Below are 23,993 nucleotides of genomic sequence, written 5' to 3'. Positions count from 1 at the left end.
GAAAGAGCGTTGGAAGCGGCTTCCCAGGGAACTACAATCCAAAAGGGGATCCCTGATGTCCTTGGAACTTTCCGGAATCCCCGGACGCCCGCGCACTCCAGCCCTGGTCCAGCACACGAAGCAGCCGGTCTAGGTGAGCGCGCCTGCTGGAACCCGGGAGTGGGGTTGGACAGGGGCGCGTCGCGCAGGCTCTCTCCAAGGAGGGGTTCTTTGGCAGAAAAGGAGCGTGGACACCGTAAAGATGGCTTTATTGACAAAGCGCGTTGCCGCCCCGTCGCAGGGGCTTGTGAATGGCGCTCTGTAAGGGATAAACTGAGGCCCTAAGAGCTAAAGGACGTGATCAGGGTCACTAGGTGAGTGGCAAGCTCCGCTTGGACCCCTGGACTCCTGGGGCGGGGGGCAGGGTGCGGGGTGCTGAGCGCGCCCCCATCAGGGCGCCCGGCTCTGGGTGGGCGGCTGAGCCCTCGGCCCGGCCCGCTGGAAGGGGCGGGGCCCCGGGCGGGGCCGACACAGGTGCTTCGCATCCGGCCGTGGGGGGGTGGGGGGGGGGAGCGGCTCGGCGGGGCTTTATAAGCTGCCGCGAGTGCGGCGCTGTGAGCGGCTCGCTGCAAAAATAGTGCCCACGTGTCTGCGCGTCCCTCGCCGAGGCGGTCAGCCGCCCGCCGGCCGGTCCGTCCGTCCCGCAGGGCCACGCCAGCCCCATGGCGTTCCCACTGGTAAGAGCTGCCCGCCGCCCGCCGGGGCGGGGTTGGGCGGGGCCGCGGTCAGGGCCGCGGTAGATAACGGTCCGCGCGCAGCCTCGGCCGGTACCGCGGTCCCCTCCTCCCCCGCCCCCACCCGTGCGCGCGAGTCCCGGGCGGGGCGCGGGTCACGTGCCTGCGGGCGTGGGGCCTCGTGGAGGGGTGTGTGGCGAAGGAGGGGTAGGGAGCCTCCTCGTGACTCAGGGCCTTTGGGCTTAAAGGCGCCGCGGCCCTCCGGGGGCGGCCGGTAAGGCCTCCGAGCTGCGCTGCAGACTCCTGTCGCCCTCGAGTGTATGTCCAGACGGGAGCTGACCAGACGGAAGGGCGCCTTCGCGCCCGGAACTTTTCCTTCTCCCGCAGCCGTCGCACGTGAGAGCCGAAGCCACTGGCGCCGGGAGCTGACTTGCCTCGCCACGTCCCACGCGAGCCTCGTTCGTACCCAGAGGCCAGCGGGGGAGGGTGGGGCGGGGCTGCTGGCGGCATAGGCCCTCGCGCTGGGCCTCGGGTCACGGGAGATCTCCACGACGGCAGTGGGCGCGGCTCCTTTAAGGCGGAGGGATTAGGCCCCTCGTGCCTTCTGCACGCGCTTCCCCCGGCCCGGGAGGTCACGTGGCTTCACACGTTCGGCTGGAGCTGGAATACTGGGGCGTGGTTGGCTAGGTGGGGTCCAGCACCAGTGGGTGGGTCGACCCGCACGTGCAGCGCGGCTTGGAGCTGGGGAGCCGCGCAGGTGAGCTGGGTCCTGGAGGCATAGGCACGGGTCTTGCAAGATAGGGAGGCGCCCCAGGCGTGGAGCCAAGCTAGGCCGTGCCAGACTCGTTTTCCCTAACCCGGGCTCTCTAGGTAGCGGAGAAGCGTGCAAGTGATCTTGGCCTTGTCATTCTCCCCTCAGCCCTGGACCGGACCAGGTGCCCAGACTCGCTTGGGAGGCTTGGCGCGGGACCCCGCTCTGGTTCCGGGTTTGCCTGAGGGGACAGCCGGCTTGCTTGGCCTGGCCAGTCAGGGGTTAGGAAGGCCTGTGCCTGCCTGGAACCCCGGGGAGAGTGGGGACGCAGACCCAGGAAAGTTTGCTCCCCGTGGGTTGTCCCACGTGGCCTCATTCTCTGGCTTTTTCCTCGTGTGGGTGGTGTTTACAGTCAAGGCGACCCTGACTTTCTTGCGTCATCCCCCGAGGGTCCAGGCCAGGGTCCTTGTAAGTGGCTCGGTGCCACCCCCGGCACCTAGAAAGTCCGAGCCGACCTTGGGGCTTTGGAGAACGTCCTGGTGTGCACGGGTTAGTTTTTGGTGGCGCTCAGTCCCCTGCGGGCCTTGCCCTAGTTTACACGATGTTGCCCTCGGGAGGCGGGTGGGAAGCACGAGGACTTGGGAAAGCAGCGCTCAGAGCCCCGGGGTGGGGGTGGGGGGCGGGGACGCGGAGGCCTGACACCCTCCCCCAGCCTCCCCGCGGGCCGGGCTGGGCTGTGCTTAGCGCTGCGTTTTGCTGGCAGCTGCCTCCCTTGGTCTCCCTGGCTACCGATCAGCCGCCTCGCTCTCTTGCTGGCACCTGAGTACGCCGCTGGCCAGCGTCATGTGCTGGTGAGGGGCGAATGGGTCGGAAATGGAAGCCCCAGTTGCACCGCCCGCCTCGGGTCTGCCCCCCAGGTGACAGCAGTGACATGTGTTAGCTGGCCGCGAGTGTCTCCCGAGGAGGGTGTGCACCCTTAGGCTCAGGTTGAGATGAGCTTAGGGACCCACGCTGGGCTAAAAACAAAAATACATCCAAATAAGCAGAAGGAAACCTTGGAAACCTCGGGCTGGCGGTGGTTTCCCTGGTTGGTTGGTTTTGCTCGTAGGTGGAAGGGGAGTGGAAGGCAGTTCTGCTTCTGGAGCTCCGCGGAGCTCTGGGCCGTCGGCTTCCACCCCCCCGCCCCCACCTCCGGGACAGGAGAGTTCAGGGCCAACCCTCCTCTTCGAGCTTGCCTGGGGCGACACTGTGTTCCCAGAGCCCCTTGCTCTAGAGTTTGGCTCTTGCCACGGTGATGTAATCTAAGCTTGAGCAGTGGTCTGGCCGCAGTACATGCTCAGTATGTTAGAAGGAGGATGTGAAGTTGACTGCCCTGTGTGTAGGTCACTCTTTGTATTAACGGTGTGGAAATACTTGCTTTCCCTCCTCCCGTGGGTGGCCTTAGGAAATCTCCCTGGCCAGGCTCCCCTTTGGGGAAGGGGAGCTGTGCCAGCCTGTGCAGCAGGCAGGAGGTTAGAGAGCTGGTGCGTGTGCTGAGGGATCGTGGAAACACAGAGCAGCTTAGATTGGGCCTTGAGGCACTCGATGAAGGCAGGGTTCTATGATCTTGTCTTTGCTATGATATGCACTCCAGTGTCTGTGAGGCAGGAGGTGGAGGAAGGTGATCACAGCAGTAAGACTCCAGGCTAATGATAATAGCGATCTTTGTAAGTATTTTCATGGGGTTACCCAAGTTATTCATTTTGTTTTGAATCATTAAAATGGGTTACAGACCCAAATCCCTACAGGGGCCTGAGGTAACATAAATGAGTATAGGGAAAGAAAGAAGAGCAGTGCCCCCTGAACTACAGAATTTGCGTAAACAGCCAGTAGCTGGTTGGCTGTGCAGAAATGTGGGGCCGGAGTTCATGGATCTTCTGTTTTTTCCTAGCTAAGCTGCCAGTCTCTTAATTCTTAAATGTAACAATTAAAAAATGGACAACATTGTCTGAATCAAAGTCTCTGAAGGTTGTATTCAACCTAAGAGCTAGTTGGGGATCTTTGTCTCAAAAGGTCTCTTTTAGATTTCCCCCTCCCCATTTTGCAGGTGATGAAACAGGCTTAGAAATCAAGTCACAAGGCCACCAAGTGAGAAAACTGGTTGTATGAACCTAGGTTTTTCTGGTGCGGTAGTTCAGCCTATGATACTGTGTGTATTCTAGTATGTTAGAGGGGTCAAGAGGGTTATTGGTGGTATATATTGTACAGAAAAGGTAGTGGTCTATGGGCTGGTCTCACTCACAGGCAAGAGCGAGCTTTAACTGCATTGGAGGGAACCTGGGTTGCTGTGGAAGTCAGTGTGGGTCTTCCGAGCATTAGTGCTGTGGTGCTGATGTCAAGAGGAATGTGCTGTGTCTATCATTCCATGATATGTGTCAGAGCAGTTTAGCCATTCTGAGAGAGCCAGAGGTCTGGAGAAGTCAGGCTCCTCCCACTGTGGGGGTGACCCTCCTAGTCCTCTGCACAAAAGACTGTCCTCTTTCAGGACAGTTAAATTTCAGCCACCTTTTTCCTTCTGAGAAAAGGCATTATGTGAAATCATACGATTGTTGCTGACTTGTAAAAGTAGAATGGGGCATATTAAATCTTAGCTTTTCTGTCTTAGGTAAAATTCCCGTAATCCTGTCTCTTAGATTCCCGGGAAGAATTAATAAGGATTTTAGCAGTGCGTGGTAAAATCTGGAATAAGCTCCTAGGACATAAAAAGAGCTCTGTACCAGAAATGAGGGACTGGGGTTTCATTCTGGACAACAGTTAGAATCCTTCTAGCAATGTGTAAGCCACACTAGCAGATGTAAAAAGATATGTGCCTTTATTTCTGTATCTTATTCCCAAAGGATTTAAACATAAAGAAGTAAAGACCATGTTCAGAGACTTGCCAAAGGGAATTTTTTTCTGTGAGAATGCAGACTCAAGTACAAACCAGATAACTTTTTTCTTTTTTAACCTGTGGTCTGGGAAGTTTTGGGGAAGATGAAAACTTTAAAGTGTTACCTGTCCCCTCCTGCTGTTTTAGTTACCTTTACAGGCCGCTCAGCCATGAATTCACTCTTGTGAATCTGGTGGTGGAGGGGAAGGGTGAGATGACTGAAGTAGGTCTTCCCTGGAATTTTAGTGTTTATTTGCTAGATAATAAGTGTGCAGAATTTCTTATTCATTGTTTTCAGCTAAATGACTGTTTCCTAAAGTTATGTGTTTGTTTAAAGGACAGGTTAATTAGTGGGTAGTATTTCTGCCTTTAAAGTTTGGGATAGAGATGCATACCAAACCCAGATATTCACATTTAGGCTTCTGTCTTCAGTAGCTAGTGGTTGAAGGCAGTGAGAGAATCATGAGATCAAATAGCAAGGTATTTTCTCTGCTGTGGAAGAGCTGTGCTGATCCCATCCTGTTCTGCAAATCTGCTTTTCCTGGGCAGTATCTAAGCTGTATGGACTCTGGGAAGAGCTTGCCAGAAAGCCCTGGGGTAGGGGATGCGGGATAGGAAAGAGGGCTGGGCTTAGAGGTTGGAGTGGAGGAAGTCACATAAAGAATTTTTGCTCCTCTCTGTTTGAATTAAACCAGGAGGCACTCATTGCACCCTTTCAGTATTTGCATTCTGCTGGCCTCACCTCCTTTGCCCCCCACACCTGCTGCTTTGGGAATGCTCTTTGTTTTCTTTCCTGCCAGTGTTGCAGCCTGATTTTAGTTATACCTGCATGAGAGCTTGTCATCCTCTGTAAGCTCACAGATTCCAAATGCTGGAAATTTTTATGTTCAAGATAGGACCGCCAAAATGAGGCATTTTTCAATTACAGTAAACTGGCTAAAATGATTGAACTTGAAGGTATATATAGTAAATAAACATATTTCATATTTCTCATAGGAAAATTATATGATTTCCCATAAAAAGCCATTTTCAAATTTGAGAGTGTTAATTTTACATTGTTGGCATAGTTTTCAGTTTCATTTTTGGGATTTAAAAAGGCTCTTGTTAGGGATTAGTTTGTCTTCTTAATATATTGGTTGGCCAAAAAGTTTGGGTTTTTCTGCAACATCTTTTTGGCCAACCCAGTAGAATGCAATTTTCACTAACGCAGGTGTGGAGGAAATATTCCTGATTAAGTAGGGTTGAGCTTTGCTTTCAGTGATGCAGAAGGACACTTAGGCATGTATAGCCTCTGCATTCTGCTCTAGTTTTCAGTATTTCTGTATGGTTAGAGTACCGTTTTCATTTTCGACTACAGTGAGTTAACACTCTCTTGTGATTTTTAAGGCATTTTGTGATGACTTTCCTTGAAGTAACTGGAGAATTCCCAGAGGACAGATCTGAAGATTGATTTGTGTGCTAAAAATGGGTCACAGTTGCACCTAGCTGCTGATTCTGGGAGTAACTTGACTTCAATAGTGCTACTGGTTTCCTTATTCTTGGCCAGCGTAATATGCTGACAAAGGTCCCATCCTGACAGGTTTAGCACAGTGGCCTGAAATCTCCTTTGATGAGGTGTGGGAGTAGCTCTCCCCTTGTGGAAGCAAAGCAGTTACCTTGAAGGGCAGGTTGGGGTTTTTTGGTGTCTTTTGACTGAACACTTAATCTCTTACTGCTTAACACCTGTGCTCTCTGCCTTCTGGCTTTGTGCTTCTGGGTCTGACACCATCTGTCTCCTGAGTCTGCCCTTTCTCCTGAGACTTTGTTTTTAAGCTGTAATTTTGGAATTGTTTTGAAGCTCAGGAGGTGTTGGAGACCTGCCTGCCTCCCTGGTATAACTGAGTTGACACCAAGTCCAGATGATGGTGTCTCACTATTTTCACGGACAAGAAGATTTAAGCTGAGAATGAAAAGGGGTGATTTATACAGTGAGACGATGATAGAGCCAAAACTGGAACCCAGGTCTCTCTATTTCCAAACAAGTGTTGTTTCTGGAATTCACGCACCTTGTCCTTTGCTATGTAGGTCTCTGATTATCTCATCTTACTTAAAACTTCCAGTTGGTTCCTAAGACTCAATGGCTTCCTTTTCCTAGTTTCTCTTCTTCTGTCTGATCTTTGCTTGGCTTGGCACTTACAGCCCCCCGCCCCCCGGAAGCCCACATTCGTTGTGGCTCATTCTACTGCTCATTTCTCTGCTCTTTCACAGGGGCCGGTGTATTCCTGTAGCACTGCTGCTCACGTTCTAGGCTGAACTCTATATAGTCCTGATTGTTCTCAAGAACCATGGTTCTGATTAGCCTGCTGAATGAATGTTTTTGTGAGGCATGTTAAATGCAGACGATCTCAAAACAGCCAACTTCTTCCCTTTCTTCTCCTCCTGGGGCCAATCTAATTCTGTCCCCTCCAATTACGAGTCTATTTTCTGACTAGATGCTGGTGTCCTCTTGGGGGAAAGAACTGTGGGTGTTTGGGTTTTTTTCCTTTTTTTTTTTTTTTTAACCCTGAAGGCCCCAGTGCAGATGGATACTAGGTAAATAAATAGCTATAGCTTTCCTCCAGAAACCTCTCCCCAGCTCCTGTAACAATAAAGCCTTGATGTGATCTAACTCTTGGCCCATGTATCCTTTCATCTGTTCTCCATTCCCATTGCTGCCACTAGTTCAGGTCTCCCTTGGATGAATATTTTCAGTCTGCTTTTCCTGTCTTCCTCCTTATTTATTCCTGCCTATTCACAGCTACCACTCTTTGTGGAGCTACACCATAGTAATGGCCATATTGTTCCCCAGACATATCCCTCAGACCCTCGGTTCTTGGGTCTTAATGGGTAGTTGTATCTCCCAAGCTGAATGGTAAGCTCTGGATCAGAGGGTCTTTTCCTGTATCCTTTCTAACCCCCTTCCCATCCCTGCACGGAGTAACTACTGAGGTGTCACTGATTAAATACAGGAGTTTTAAGAGGAAATTCAAACTTCCCTTGGATCTCTGGGCTTGAAGAGGCTGAATTTATTTCTGCCGGTCAGGCGCTTATGCCAGCTCCACTGTCCTGCTGCTTTTCCTGCTCCCAGTGCCCTGCCTGAGTTCCGGAGGTTCTCTTCCTGCTGAAGCTTCTGAATGTTTCAGAGGAAGCTGAGAACAGTCTTTCTCTGTCCTTGTAAGAGGCTCCCCCATAGCTTCAGAGTTGTTACAGAGCATTTCCCTGACCTGCTTTTTCCTGTCCTCCTCTCATGTTTCTCAGGCTGACTTGATGCAGGAGGAAGAGGAGATTCGTAGTATGGGATCCTGATTTGAGTCCTAGTACCTTGTTAAACATTGGTTTAAGGAAAGATTTTCAGTTTTGCTAAGCATGTCTTGTAATGAGACTGAGACAGGCTCCGTTCTTGTGATGAACACAAGTCAGAAGGCTCTGGGCGATTGGCCTTAGAGGCCCTGTTTTTGCCCTTTCTAGTTCAACTGAGCTTCGTTTACTGTCCCTTTTCTCTGGCTGTTGAAGGAGTGCCCTCCTCCCTGTCCAAAGAGCAGCTTTGTGTCCTGGTGTCCGTCTTCTCTGATACCTTTGGGACCTCTGGGTCGGTTGTCCCTACCACATGGTTCATCTCTGTCTCTAAACATGGTCATGTCTCTCTCACATTCACAGAGATGTGAGAGCAGTACGTCTTCCTGGTTCAGCAGCCTCCGCCAGCAACCAGCTTCACTGGCTTTCCTTAGCTTCCTACAGGGTAACCCTCCTCCAATCCTGACTACCTCACCCATTAGTCCTCTCTTAAATTCTTCACCTCTGACATCCTATGATCCTCTCTCCTCTCTCACATTCTATTTTGGAACTTTTTTTTTGTTTTACCGAGTTCATTGTGCCGTATCAAATCTTATAGATGTTTTGTTGAGCCTTTCAGGATGTTTGCATTCCTTCCGAGATGTTCTTAAAAGATCTTTGAAAAGTGCAAATTTGATCAGCTACTCCATAAGGCAGTGGTTCTCAAGCATTTTCATCTCAGGATTCTTGTACACTTCTTAAAATTTTGAGGGCCTCAAGAGCTTTTGTGCATGTGGATCATATCTGCTAATACCCATTAGAAATTTAAACTGAAAACATTTATCTACTAGTCATTAAAAAATAACATCCATTACATAGTAACAATTATATTTTCCGAAACAAAAAAAAGAATGAGAAAAGTGAGCATTCTACATTTTTTGCTAATCTCTTTAATATCTGTTGTAATAGCTGAATTTTGTAATCTGCCTTTGTATTTAATCTGTTGCCATGTGTCATTTTAGTTGATATATAGGGGGAAATTTTGCTCTCACACAAGTATGTAGTTGGAAGAGGAAAAATTTTGGAGGGTTACTTAATTTTTATTGGAGCGTGTATGTGTGTTAATCGCTCAGTCGTGTTGGGACTCTTTGTGATCCCATGGACTGCAGCCCGCCAGGTTTCTTTGTCCATGGAATTCTCCAGGCAAGAATACTGGAGGGGATTGCCGTTCCCCTCTCCAGAGGGACTTCCCAACTCAGGGATTGAACCCTGGTCTCTTGCATCACAGGCAGATTTCTTTACCATTTGAGCTATAAGGAAGTCCTTATTGTTGGGATGTAATTATTTTATAATGTGTTTCTGCTGTACAACGAAGTGAATCAGCTTTATGTATCTCCTCCCTCTCGGACACATACATATATCCCCTCCCTCTTGGACCTCCCCCTACCCCACACCACTCATGGAGGCCATCACAGAGCACTGAGCTGAGCTCCCTGTTGCTTTATGGCAGCTTCTCACTAGCTGTCTGTTTGACATGTGGTAGTTTACATGCATCAGTGATACTCTCTCAGTTTATCCCGCCCTCCTCTCCTCCCCTGCCTGTGTCTACATGTCTGTCCTCGTCGTCTGCATCTTTATTCTTGCTCAGCAGATAGGTACGTCTGTACCATTTTTCTAGATTCCACATATATATGTTAGTATACAATATTTGTTTTTCTTTTTCTGACCTACTTCACTTTGTATGACAAATTCTAGATCCATCCATGTGTCTACAAATGACCCAGTTTCATTCCTTTTTATGCCTGAGTAATATTCCCTTGTAAATATATACCACATCTTCATTTATCTATGAATAGACATCTAGGTTCCCTGGAGAAGGGAATGGCAATCTACTCCAGTATTCTAGCTTGGAGAATCCCATGGGTGGAGGAGCCTGGTAGGCTACAGTCCATGGGGTCGCACAGAGTCGGACACGACTTAGCAATTCTCACACACAGACATCTAGGCTGCTTCTATGTCCTGGCTATTGTAAATAGTGCTGCAGTGAACATTGGGGTACACGTGTCTTTTGAATTATGGTTTTCTCAGGATACATGCCTAATGTGGGATTGCTTGGTCGTATGGTGGTTTTGAAGCTTCCCACTTAGCTTAGTTGGTAAAGCATCTGCCTGCAACGCGGGAGAAAGAAAGTGAAGTCGCTCAGTCATGTCCGACTCTTTTCGACCCCATGAACTATAGCCTGCCAGGCTCCTCTGTCCGTGAAATTTTCCAGGCAAGAATACTGGAGTGGGTTGCCATTTCCTTCTCCAGGGGATCTTCCCAACCCAGGGATCAAACCAGGGTCTCCCACATTGCAGGCAGACTACCCTTTGAGCCACCAGGGAGAGCAATGCGGGAGACCTGGGTTCAATACTTGGGTCGGGAAGTTCCCCTGGAAAGGAAATGGCAGCTCACTCCAGTATTCTTCCCTGGAGAATTCCATGGACAGAGGGGCCTGGCAGGCTGTAGTTGATGGGATCACAAGAGTCGGACATGACTTAGCACTTTCTTTTTGCTATGGTAGTTACATTTTTAGTTTTTTTTTTTTTTAAGGAGCTTTAGTACTGTTCTCCATAGTGGGTGTATCAGTTTACATTTACCAGTGGTGTAGAAGTATTCCTTTATTTCCACACCTTCTTGAGCATTTGTTATTTGTAGATTTTTTTTTTTTTTTAATTTGTAGATTTTTTGATGATGACTATTCTGACCTGTGTGAGGTGATACTCTTTGTAGTTTTGATTTGCATTTCCCTAAAAATTAGTGATGTTGAGTATCTTTGCATGTGCCTCTTGGCTGTCTGCATGTCTTATCTGGAGAAATGTCTGTTTAGGCCTTCCGCCCACTTTTTGATTGGGTTGTTTATTTTAATATTGAGCTGCATGAGCTGCTTGTATTTTGGAGATAAATCTTTGTCAGTTGCTTTGTTTGCAAATATTTTCAAATATTTGCGAATGGGTCTTTTTCCCATTCTGAGGCTTGTCTTTTAATATTGTTTGTGGTTTCTTTTCTGTGCAGAAGCTTCTAAGTTTAATTAGGTCCCATTTGTTTTGTTTTTATTTTCATTACTCTTGGAGGGGGGTCAAAAAAGATCTTGCTGAGGTTTGTGTCAAAAAGTGTTTTTCCTATGTTTGCCTCTAAGAATTTTACAGTGTCCAGCCTTACATTTAGGTCTTTAATCCATGTTGAGTTTATTTTTGTATGGTTGGGGAGTGTTCTGATTTCATTCTTCTACATGTAGCTGTCCAGTTTTCTAAGCACCACTTGCTGAAGAGACTGTCTTGTCTTCATTGTATATTCTTGTCTCCTTGTTGTAGATCAGGTGAGCGTAGGTGTGAGGACTTATCTCTGAGCTTTCTGTCTGTCCCAGTCCTTGCGTTTCTGTTTTTGTGCCAGTACCATACTGTCTTGACTGGTGTAGCTTTGTGGTGTATGGTAGAGTCTGACATCAGGGCAGCTGATTCTGCCAGCTCTGTTTTTCTTTTTCAAGATTGCTTTCGCTGTTTGGGGTCTTTGTGTTTTTTAACAAGTTGTAAAGTTTTTTGTTCTAGTTCTGGGGAAAATGTCATTGGTAGTTTGATAGAGAGTGCGTTGAATCTGTATTGCTTTAGTTAGCATAGTCATTTTGACAATATTGATTCTTCCAGTCCCAGAACATGGTATATCTCTTTATCTGTTTGTCATTTTTTATTTCTTTCATCAGTGTTTTACTTTTCTGCTTTTAGTAGTTTTTTTAAACTACTTGTTTAAAAAGTAGTTGTAAAAAAAAGTAGTTTTTTACACTAGAAAAAGGTGGTGTTTTACTACTGTACTTTTCTGAGTAGAGCTCTTTTGTCTCCTTATGTAGGTTTATTGTTGGATATTTTATTCTTTTTGTTGTCGTGGTAAATGGGATTGTTTGCTTAATTTCTCTTTCTGGTCTTGTGGTGTTAGTGTATAGGAATGTAAGAGAGGAAGTGATTTCTTCAGTGATCTCTTGGTTTTTTAGTGGTGTCTTGTTTAGCCTCCATGTGCTTGTGATTTTTATATTTTTTCCCCTGTAATTGATTTCTAATCTCATAGTGTTGTGGTTGGGAAAATGCTTGATATGATTTTAGTTTTCTTAAGTTTCCCAAGACTTGATTTGTGACCCAAGATGTGGTCTATCCTGGAGAATGTTCAATGTGCAATTGAGAAAAAAGTGTATTCTGCTGTTTTCAGGTGGAATGTCTTATAAGTATCAGTTAAGACTGTCTGGTCTGTTGTGTCATTTAAAGCTTCTGTTTCCTTATTTTCTGTGTGGATTATCTGCTCATTGATATAAGTGGGGCGTTAAAGTCCCCTACTATTACTGTGTTACTGTTGATTTCCCCTTTTATGGTTGTTAGCATTTGCCTTATGTATTGAGATGCTTCTATGTTGAGTGCATGAATATTTGTTATATCTTCTTCTCGGATTGATCCCTTGCTGTTAATGTAGTGATCTTGTGTCTTGAAGCAGTCTTTAAAGTTTATTAATATGATATGAATATTGCTACTCCAGCTTTCTTTGGATTTCCATTTGCATGGAATATCTCTTTTTCCACCCCCTTGGTTTTAAGTGTATGTGTTCCTAGGTCCGAAGTAGGTCTCTTGTAGATAGCATATATACAGGTGTTATTTTTGTATCCATTCAGCCAGTCTATATCTTTTGGTTGGAGCATTTAATCCATTTACATTCAAGGTGATTGTTGACATGTATGTTTCTACTATCATTTTCCAAATTGTTTTGGGATTGTCCTTTGGGTCTTTTTTGGAAGAAGAGAAATATTTTAATAGCCTTTTCAGATAATTATGGTTATTGGTGCCAACAAGTGGTAACTTCTTAAAGGTCAGAGTTATCCTTCAGGGTCCAAGGGACATTGGTTCCAGGACCACTGTGGATACCAAAATGCAGATGCTCTAGTTCTCTACATAAAATGACATAGTATTTGCCTATAACATACATAGTCCTGTAAATGTTACACCAGATCATCTCTGGATTACTTATAATACCCAATACTATGTAAATAATTGTAAGTACAATGTAAATGCCAGTTAAATAGTTGCCACTGCACAGCAAAATCAGCGTTCGCCTTTTCGAACTTTTTGGACTATTTCCCCCAATATTTTTACTCTGTGGTTGGTTGAATCTGCAGATGAGGAACTCAGATATACAAAGGATTGACTGTGGTTGCAACATGAAATCTGAAGCCATATGGATGTACTGTTCATGTGGTGTTACATCAAAATGCATTGGTCCATGTTGCGCTTTGGGTGTCTGTCTACTCATGCCTGATTTTGTAACATCATCTGATAAATGTGGGTTCACTAAGTTATGTGGTTATGTCGAGCACTGGTTAATAGCATCACCAGTCTCCTCAGAAGAGTCTTCTAAAGTATTGAGTAAGGTGTCAAGTTCAAGTGGTGGCAAATCCAGGGTTTCCAGAATTCTTATTTTTTCTCCAAGGCTCTAGTTTTATCATTAGCAATAGATAGTGACAGTTACTTATCTTTTGAGGCTACAGGCTTACTCTGTTTTCAAGATATATAATGTTTGCTAAATACCCAAAGTTGATAACCATAGTGTGTCAGTTGTATTTTCAAGTACAAAAAAATGTTTCATTGAAAAAAAAATCTGTTTTAAAAAAATTTATTTCTGGTGGCACTGGGTCTTCATCACTGAACATGGACTTTCCACTAGTTGCAGTGAGCTGTGGCTGCTCTGTTGCTGTGTGTGGACTTCTCATTGCGGTGACTTCTCGTTGCAGAGCACAGGCTCTAGGCATGCAGGCTCCAGTAGTTGCAGCATGCAAGCTCAATAGTTGTGGCTCATGGGCTCAGAAGTTATGACACACAGGCTTAGTTGCTCCGTGGCATGTGGAATCTTCCTGACCAGGGATTAAACCTGTGTCTCTTGCATTGTCAGTTATATTTTTATCCACTGCACCACCAGGGAAGTCCTGAGGTTAATTCTTCTTGAAACTCAAATCACACACACTTTTTCTTGAGACCATGATTATACTTCAGTATCAAGCAGGGGCCTTATACTCTTGTTCATTTGTCTCATAGATATTAGGACGTGTACTCAAGGGTTGAGATTTAATAAAACTTTTCCTGTTTACCCAAGGAAATTTGTAAATAAATCTGGCTTTTTCTGGCAGTTCATAGCATAAAGAATACAGTAACTGCTGCTCCAGTTGGTTGGCATTGCCTTGATTCCTACTAAGGTGCCGGTTTTATCTACTCCTGTTGCTTTTGTACCGTCACTGCAAATGTCAGCATAGTGAAAAAAGAAGCTGATATCTTAGAATTACAAAAAGTTTTTCTGATTTGGTGGACCTCAGAAAGAGTGGGGCCATAGACCTTACTTTGAGAACTGCTGCCACACAATAAGGTCAAGCTCCTTAGTTAGCATACAGAGTCCATGATGGTGTGACTTCAGTTTAGTGGCCAAGTTTTAGCCCTGGTCTACAACTCCTTGAACTTTTAGAAAATTGAGTGAGGGACTTCCCTGGTGGTCCAGTGGCTGTGACTCCACACTCCCAATGCAGGGTTTGATCCCTAGTCAAGGAACTAAGAGTTTGCGTGTTGCAACTAAAACTTGGTGCAGCCAAATAAATACTAAAAAAAAGAAATGTTTAAAAAAATTGAGTGATGACATACTTGAAATAAAAGGCATTAGTTGTTACCGTATGGTTTGATCAACTTTTACATGTTTATGTGTTCTTTTTATGTATCACACAGATGAAGACACAGACCATTTCTAACACTCCTTAAGGCTCCTTTGTGCCCTTTCCACTCCAGGGCCCCACCCCATCCCACAATTAAAATACTTCTCTGATTTCCTTTGTCATCAGTTGATTTTGGCTGTTTTTCAATTACTTATAAATGAAATCATGTAGCATGTACTCTTGAGTTAAGCTTTCTCCCCCCACTTAATGTAGTATCTGTGAGGTTTCTGTAAGATGCGATGCAGTTGTCTTTCCTGTATAGTAAGTACTGCATTAGAGCTGTGAGTAGTTATCTGTCTAGTGCATGTTACAGATGTGGACGGCTTATCTGCACTGAAGCTTACGGATGTGCTGAAAAGACGTAACATGTCAGGCGTCATGGCTGCCATTTGACTAGTGTCTGGGAACTTATATTTTGAGTTCTCACTGTTCCAAGAACTGGTAAGAATGATTTAGTGTGCCTCAACTGCACAGGGAATATGGTTTGTGTTGAATGTCTGCTTTCTTTCCTCTTGGAGTCTGGAATTTTGGTACGTTACAGACACAGGCTGCCTCTGTTGACCAGCCCTCAGTAAAATCCCCGGGTGCCGTGCTGCTTTTGTTGGCAACACTGAAACGTGTTGTCACAGTGTGTTGCTAGGGAATTAAGTGTGAACTGTGTGATGCCCTTGGGGAGGAAGACCCTTGGAAATTTTGCATCTGGTATCTATCCCAGGCTTTGCTTTGCGCCACGTGCTGCTTCCCTTTGGTTTTGCTCTTTGTTCTCCGGCTGTAGTAAGCCTTCCTCATACATGCTGAGTACACCTAAATGCTGAGTCCTGTGAGTCATCCTCCTGAGTCATCGAACCTTAGGGTGGTCTTGGGGACAGGCATCAGTTTTTGTTTCTTTTCAGATTTTGAGTGTAGTGACTAAAACTGTTGTGACTGTTCTTGTGCATGCTCTTGTATCATCGATTTGTATTCATTTCTCTCTCGTACAGGAGACTGCGTGCCGTTGCTGGGTCGGGGGTAGTGTCCCTTGAATTTAATTTTAGCAGTCATGTACTTCCAGTCACCTAAGAGTAGTTCTGGCCTTTGTATGTGTTAACTCTGTCTTGAATGCCCTCCCCATCCTCAGTATGCTTGTTTGACAAAATCTTTTCATCTACTTCAGTTCAGTCGCTCAGTCGTGTCCGACTCTTTGTGACCCCATGGACTGCAGCACACCAGGCTTCCCTGTCCATCATCAACTGCCGGAAATTGCTCAAATTCATGTCCATCAAGTCAGTGATTCCATCCAACCATCTCATCCTTTGTTGTCCGCTTCTCCTCATGCCTTCAATCTTTCCCAGCATCAGATTCTTTTCCAGTGAGTCAGTTCTTTGCATCAGGTGGACAAAGTATTGGAGCTTCAGCTTCAGCACCAGTCCTTCCAGTGAACATTCAGGATTGATTTCCTTTAAGATTGACTGGTTTGATATCCTTGCAGTTCAAGGGACTCTCAAGAGTCTTCTCCAACACCACAGTTCAAAGGCATCAATTCTTCAGCACTCAGTTTTTTTCATGGTCCAGCTCTCACTTCCATAATGACTACTGGAAAAACCATAAGCTTTGACTAGACAGACCTTTGTCGGCAAAGGAATGTCTCTGCTTTTTAATAGGTTGTCTAGGTTGGTCATAGCTTTTCTTCCAAGGAGCGAGTCTTTTAATTTTATGCCCGCAGTCACCATCTGCACTGATTTTGGAGCCCAAGAAAATAAAGTCTGTCACTGTTTCCATTGTTTCCCCATCTATTTGCCATGAAGTGATGGGACCAGATGCCATGATCTTATTTTTTTGAATGTTGAGTTTTAAGCCAGCTTTTTCACTCTCCTCTTTCACTTTTATAAAGAGGCTCTTTAGTTCTTTGCTTTCTGCCGTAAGGGTGGTGTCATCCGCATATCTGAGGTTATTGATATTTCTCCCTTTGATCTTGATTCCCACTTCTGTTTCATCCAGCCTGGAATTTCACATGATGTACTCTGCAAATAAGTTAAATAAGCAGGGTGACAGTATACAGCCTTGACGTACTCCTTTCCCGATTTGGAACCAGTCCGTTGTCCCATGTTTGTTTCTAACTGTTGCTTCTTGACCTGCATACAGATTTCTCAGGAGACAGGTAAGGTGGTCTGGTATCCCCATCTCTTCAAGAATTTCCCACAGTTTTGTTTTGATCCACACAAAAACTTTAGGATAGTCAGTGAAGCAGAAATAGATGTTTTTCTGGAATTTTCTTGTTTTTTTCTATGATCCAAATCCAACAGACTTTGGCAATTTGATCTCTGGTTTCTTGGCCTTTTCTAAATCCAGCTTGAGCATCTGGAAGTTCACAGTTCATGTACTGTTAAGTCTGGCTTGGAGGATTTTGAGCATTACTTTGCTAGCATGTAAGATGAGTGCAGTTGTGCAGTAGTTTGAACATTCGCTGACATTGCTTTCTTTGGGATTGGATTAAAAACTTTTCCAGTCCTGTGGCCACTGCTGAGTTTTCCAGATTTGCTGGAAAGTGCAGCACTTTCACAGCATCATCTTTTAGGATTTGAAATGGCTCCACTGGAGTTCCATCACCTCCACTAGCTTTGTTTGTAGTGATGCTTCCTAAAGCCCACCTGACTTCGCATTCTAGGATGTCTGGCTCTGGGTGAGTGGGCACACCATTGTGATTATCTGGGTCATTAAGACCTTTTTTGTATAGTTCTGTGTATTCTTGCCACCTCTGCTTAATATCTTTTGCTTCTGTTAGGTCCATACCATTTCTGTCCTTTATTGTGCCCATCTTTGCATGAAATGTTCCCTTGGTATCTCTAATTTTCTTAAAGAGATCTCTAACCTTTCTCATTTTATTGTTTTCCTCTATTTCTTTGCATTGATCACTTTGGAATGCTTTTTTTTTTTTTTTAAATCTCTCCTTGCTGTTCTTCGGAACTCTGCATTCAGATGGGTGTATCTTTCCTTTTCTCCTTTGCCTTTCACTTCCCTTCTTTTCTCAGCCATTTGTAAGCCCTCCTCAGACAACCATTTTGCCTTTTTGCATTTCTTTTTGGGGATGGTTTTGATCACCACCTCCTGTACAGTGTTACGAACCTCCATCCATAGTTCTTCAGGCACTCTATCTATCAGATCTAATCCCTTGAATCTGTTTGTCACTTCCACCATATAATCGTAAGGGATTTGGTTTAGGTCATACCTGTATGGTCTAGTGGTTTTCCCTACTTTCTTCTATTTAAGTCTGAATTTTTATCTACCTATCTACTACTCTTTTAGTTGTTATGTGTATGTATTATTAGGCTTATGTGCATGCTAAATCATTTCAGTCATGTCTGATTCTCTGCAACCCTATGGATCGTAGCCTGCCAGGCTCCTCTGTCCATGGGATTCTCCAGGCATGACTACTCGAGTGGGTTGCTATGCCCTCTTCCAAGGGATCTTCCTGAACCAGGGATCGAACCCACGTTTCTTATATCTCATGCATTGGCAGGCAGGTTCTTTATGACTAGTGCCACCTGGGAAACCCAGGCTTACAATGTAGCATATAACCTGTTGATGTGCTTATGTTCCCACTGGACTAATTTCTTGGGAGCTGGGATTGTCTTCTTTATCCTCTGTCCCCAGAATGGCTCCAGGTGTGTGAGAATGAAATCAGTAATTATAATTTCTGGGTCCCTAGGCATGAGGTCATATTGTTCATGGGTTCCTTGTTTTTCATTCACGTGGAATTGTGTCTGCTCCAAGCTTAAAATCACAAATCCTGAAATGAGTGGCCAAGAGCTTTGACAGTGAAAAGAATTGATGAGTGAATAACGATTTTGATTTTGATTTTCTTGGGCAGTTTTGCCATTAAAATTTTCCTTAGTGTTCTTATAAGCCTGTCCTTGAAATTGTAGTATTTCCTTTTTCAGACTGAATTTATAGAGCAAAAGGAATATTGAGCATTAAATGCATCCTGTAGAAACCGAAGGATAATCAGAAAAGTAAAGGGAGAACCAGGAAGGAGAAAGTGGTTCCTGAATTAAATGAGTAGAGAATAGCTGAGGATCAGATCCCCAAAGATGCCAGGCAAAATAGATTTAAAGTGTGGGTTGGGTTTGGCAACTCAAGTGATTAAGCACAGTTGTGTGGTGTCTTTTGAAGGGGGAGAGGGACATGCTGGCAGGGTGTTGTGGGTTGAGAGGAAGGATGAACAAGAGGTTAAGAAATAGACGTATTTTCTAGGTGGTAGAGCAAAAGGAAGAAAACAGTGGTGTAAGAGAGTGTTTAAGTCAAGGCAGATGTGGTTTTTTGTTGTTGTTTTTTTAAGATGAGAGAGCCTTGGGCATTACTTAACAGACTGACGGGAAGGCACCAGTGGAGGAGAGAGGGACGTGAGATCATTAATGAAGAGGAGGGGTCTCTCTGAGTCTTTTGTCTGGTAATGGGCTCACTTTCTCTTTCTGGATGGATTCAGCTTTTCTTCCTGCAGGTGAGGACCTGCTGCCATTTCTCCTGCATTCCTGGCAAGCCTTCCTGCCCAGCCTGGCCTGCCTTTCCTTTCCTTGAATTTACTGTTCTGAGTCCACTCTGTGCTTGTTTTCTGCCTGTCTGTTATGTTCTTTCTCAGATTTGGCTTATTGAAATTCTGCTTTTTCATTATTCTTCAATTTAAAAGTCTGAGTTGTCAAATAATTCCAGATACCTTAATATGTTCCTCTCTTCTGCAGTGTTTTGTACAAACTTGTCTTCATTTCCACTTACCTAGCTGACTTTTATTCTTTTCCCCCACTTATCTAGTTCTCCCTAGGGCCCAGATTATGTTTTATTTATCTCAGTAATTTCAACATCTGACGTAGCAGGTTTTTTAGTATTTGTGAAATATTGAGCTATGTTAAGCTGTTATTTTGTTGGTCAGAAAAGGGAGGATATTGACAGTTTCATATGGATCAAGTGAATACATTTGTATTTCTTATATTCTTGCACAGAAGACTTGAGGTGAAAGTTCAGTTAAGAATGGACAAGAACCAAAAAGAAAGTTAGAGAAGCATTTCTTAACAACCGTCTAGTCATGTTGAAATTCAAGCAAAACTGGCTTCAAGTGACCAGTGACAAAAGCAAACATGGGAACTTGGCTAGATTTACATTTTCCGTGAAGAATGAATGTAAAGAAGATATATCAGTTCCTCAGAGGAAACTGGCATTTCTTGATCTTAGTCTGAGTGACACTTTTCTGAGTGGGTGGTCATGTAAGTGTTGTTCAAATTGTTGTAGACGACATCTTTAAAATACTGAGTTGTCATTACTTACTAAAAACTAAAATCAGATTTCCAAACTACCTCACAGAACCAGTGTTTTGGGGCTATCTTAAGTATATTACTTTCTACTGCTGTATAATAAGTTAAAAAAAAATGTTGGAAAACCAGTACTTTTTTTCTTCTTTAACTTTTTATTTTGTGTTGGGGTATAGCCAGTTGACAATGTTGTGATAGTTTCAGGCTAAGAGCAAAGGGACTTGGCCACACATGTACATGTATCCATTCTCCCCCAAATTCCCCTCCCATCTAGGCTGCGACACAACATTGAACAGAGTTCCCTGTGCTATACAGTAGGTCCTTGTTGGGTATCCATTTTAAATATAGCATGTGTATATGTCAACCCCAAACAGTTAGCAACCATACAAGTTCATTCTCTGAGTCTTGAGTCTCTTCCTGTTTTGTAAGTAAGTTCATTTGTATCATTTCTTTTGGTTCTACATATAAGTGATGTCATACGGTATTTCTCCCTCTCAGGTGCTTCACTCAGTATGACAATCTCTGTATCCATGCATGTTGCTGCAAATGGCATTATTTCATTCTTTTTAGTGGTTGAGTAATATTTCATTGTATGTATGTACCACATCTTAAATCCTTTTACTTTTTGGCTGTGATGGGTCTTCATTGCTGCATGGTGGCTTTCTCTGGTTGTGGCACATGGGGCTACTCTTTGTTTCAGGGCATGGACTTCTCAGTGTGGTGGCTTCTCTCGTTATGGAGCACCAGCTCTAGGCACTCAGGCTCAGCAGTGGTGGAGCACAGGCCTAGTTGCTCTGCGGCATGTGGAATCTTCCTGGACCAGGGATTGAACTGGTGTCCCCTTCACTGCAGGGCAGATTCTCAACCACTGGACCACTAGGGACGTCCTGTACCACATCATCTTTAGCCATTCCTCTGTTAATGGACATTTAGGTTGCTTCCATATCTTGGCTGTTGTAAACGGTGCTGCAACGAACATTGGGAGCATGTGTCCTTTTGGATCATGTTTTTCTCCGGATATATGCACAAGAGTGGGATTACAGGGTCATGTGGTAGCTCTACTTTTAGCTTTTTAAGGAACCTTTAAAAACCTTAAAAATCTATACTGTTCCATAGGGAGAGGGGTTTGGGATGGGGAACACATGTAAATCCATGGCTGATTCATGTCAATGTATGGCAAAAACCACTACAATATTGTAAAGTAATTAGCCTCCAACTATTAAAAATAAATGAAAAAAAAAGTTAAAAATGCAAATTAACATTTGGGAAAAAAAAAACTATACTGTTTATAGTGACTGTATCAGTTTACACTTCACACCCTCTCCAACATTTATTGTTTATGGATTTTTCGATGACAGCCATTCTGACTGGTGTGAGCTGCTATCTCATTGTAGTTTTGATCTGCGTTTCTCTAATAATGAATGATGTTGAATCATTTCATGTGCCTCTTGGCCATCTGTATGTCTTCTTTGGAGAAATGTCTGTTTAGGTCTTCTGCCCATTTTTTGATTGGGTTGTTTGCTTTGATGATGATAAGCATCTTGAGCTGTTTGTAAATTTTAGAGACTAATCTCTTGTCAGTCACATCATTTGCAAATATTTTCTCCCAATCCGTGGGTTGTTTTTTGTTTTGCTTATTGTTTCCTTTGCTGTGCAAAAGATTTTAGTAGGTCCCATTTGCTTACTTTTGTTTCCATTATTCTGGGAGACAATAAAAAAAGATGCTGTTTTGATTTATGTCAGAGTGTTCTGCCTATGTTTTCCTCTAGTAGAAGTTCTATAGTGTCTGGTCTAACATTTAGGCCTTTAATCCATTTTGAGCTTATTTTTGTGTATGGTGTTAAAGGATGAGATCTAGTTTAATTTTTTTACATGAGGCTGTCCAGTTTTCTCAACCCCATTTGTTAAAGAGACTTAAAGACCAGGGCTTTTAACTAAAAAATAAGTGATTAATTAGAAAATTTTATCCTCAGCAACACTTTTAGGATGAACAGTTTTGCCAGGGGCCTTCGTGGATTCCTGTCCATGGAAGCCCATGCTAAAACTCCCATCAGGAGATAAACCGCATGCCATTCAGTCAGCCTTCTGTAAATCTTTCACCTGGCTTTTGAAGACTCCATAACAGATGATTAACAGTAATAGTCTTGAAGTGGTCTGCAGTGTAGATATTTTTTGTTGTTGATTAAAGACAATAAAAATAAACCAGGGATAATAAAGTTGGCATTCATTTATGACAATTAAGTATTCCCAAACCAGGATTTTGACCTAAAATAATGGCCATTTCATCACCATGTTGATTGTAGGTTATATGGTATGTGAAAGCAAGGCTGGGGGTTTCTGAATAAGGCAAGTCTAGATTTGTAATAGCATACAAATAGGTATAACATTTTGAGATTTTATTCTTGAATAGACAAACATAGCTGCATGGTGAGGGTTCAGATTTTAAAGTATTATGAGTAGTTTCAAGCCACAAAGGCAAACAACCTTCAATTATGTGCTGCAGGCTTCTTGGTGAACTTGACTAGGATAAATTGAAAGAATACTTCTGAATAACAGTGATGGAGTTGGGATACATTTGCCCCTAATAAGTAATTGAGTGTTTTCAGGTACTTTATATATTTCTCATTATCACAAAATCTGCAAATAGGTAGCACTCCACTTTTGTACCTGAGCCAATGGAAGCTAGAGAAGATACTGAAGCGGTAAACTTAGTGTTTGTGTTCCAGGGGCTTTCTTTCTGCTTTTCAAAACAGTGATTCACAGTTCTGAGGGAGGATTCTTCCTTTGTGGAAAAGGGAAATGCTCTTTTCAGATTGTAGGCTGTTTGCCTTCCCCCCTTCCAGTTAAGGATTATTGCTAAAGAAAGCCACTGTTTCATGATGGGGGTGTCAGCCCTTTTCTATTGAAGAGGCAAAAACTGTGACCTGCCATAAAATAGCTTCTATTAGTAGAAATTCCTAGTGAACCATTTTTTTTCCCGATATGAGTAAATATAGCTATCAGTAGTTTTATCTTGAGCCATTTTTAGCTAGTAACAGTAAGAATTACTGTTTTTAACAAATTTATCTTGGAGTATAGTTGATTTGCAATGTTGTATGTTTTTTAGATTCTTTTCCCATATTGATCTTTACAGAGTATTGAGTTCCTGTGCCATACAGTAAGCCCTTATTAGTTGTCTATTTATATATAGTAGTATGTATATGACAATCCATCACATCCACTAGCTTTGTTTGTAGCGATGCTTTCTAAGGCCCACTTGACTTCACATTCCAGGATGTCTGGCTCTAGGTGAGTGATCACACCATTGTGATTATCTGGCTCATGACCAGAGGTCAAATTGCCAATATCCGCTGGATCATCGAAAAAGCAAGAGAGTTCCAGAAAAACATCTATTTCTGCTTTATTGACTATGCCAAAGCCTTTGACTGTGTGGATCACAATAAACTGTGGAAAATTCTGAAAGAGATGGGAATACCAGACCACCTGACCTGCCTCTTGAGAAACCTGTATGCAGGTCAGGAAGCAACAGTTAGAACTGGACATGGAACAACAGACTGGTTCCAAATTGGAAAAGGAGTACGTCAAGGCTATATATTGTCACCCTGCTTATTTAACTTATATGCAGAGTACATCATGAGAAACGCTGGGCTGGAAGAAGCACAAGCTGGAATCCAGGTTGCTGGGAGAAATATCAGTAACCTCAGATATGCAGGTGACACCAGCCTTATGGCAGAGAGTGAAGAGGAACTGAAAAGCCTCTTGATGAAAGTGAAAGAGGAAAGTGAAAAAGTTGGCTTAAAGCTTAACATTCAGAAAACTAAGATCATGGCATCTGGTCCCATCGCCTCATGGGAAATAGATGGGGAAACAGGGTCAGACTTAATTTTTTGGACTCCAAAATCACTGTGGATGGTGACTGCAGCCATGAAATTAAAAGACGCTCACTCCTTGGAAGGAAAGTTACGACCGACCTAGATAGCATATTAAAAAGCAGAGACATTACTTTGCCAACAAAGGCCCATCTAGTCAAGGCTATGGTTTTTCCAGTGGTCATATATGGATGTGAGAGTTGGACTGTGAAGAAAGCTGAGTGCCGAAGAATTGATGCTTTTGAAGTGTGGTGTTGAAGAAGACTCTTGAAGAGTTCCTTGGACTGCAAGGAGATCCAACCAGCCCATCCTAATGGAGATCAGTCCTGGGTATTCATTGGATGGACTGATGCTGAAGCTGAAACTCCAATACTTTGGCCACCTCATGCGAAGAGTTGACTCATTGGAAAAGACCC

General features: G+C 44.0%; 1 protein-coding gene across 13 annotated transcripts in view; it reads left to right on the top strand.

Annotated features, from left to right (window-relative positions):
* CPEB1 (cytoplasmic polyadenylation element binding protein 1) overlaps window positions 1-23,993 on the top strand; it is a 108,887-nt gene continuing 84,894 nt past the window's right edge. For 2 of the 13 annotated variants that reach the window (XM_043922228.1, XM_043922227.1), the window contains exon 1: window positions 536-716. Coding sequence is in view for 5 of the 13 variants with exons in the window: in XM_043922216.1 (XP_043778151.1) it covers window positions 1,034-1,171 (138 nt within the window). In the remaining 8 variants the exon portion in view is untranslated. Of the gene's footprint in view, window positions 134-185; window positions 354-509; window positions 717-808; window positions 1,172-1,329; window positions 1,471-2,361; window positions 2,382-23,993 lie in introns of those variants that run through there. The other 11 variants (XM_043922224.1, XM_043922231.1, XM_043922216.1 and 8 more) reach the window with 10 other exon arrangements.

Source organism: Cervus elaphus, chromosome 13, assembly GCF_910594005.1.
Source record: "Cervus elaphus chromosome 13, mCerEla1.1, whole genome shotgun sequence".
Taxonomy (NCBI): domain Eukaryota; kingdom Metazoa; phylum Chordata; class Mammalia; order Artiodactyla; family Cervidae; genus Cervus; species Cervus elaphus.
This window is presented reverse-complemented; position numbering and strand designations above follow the sequence as displayed.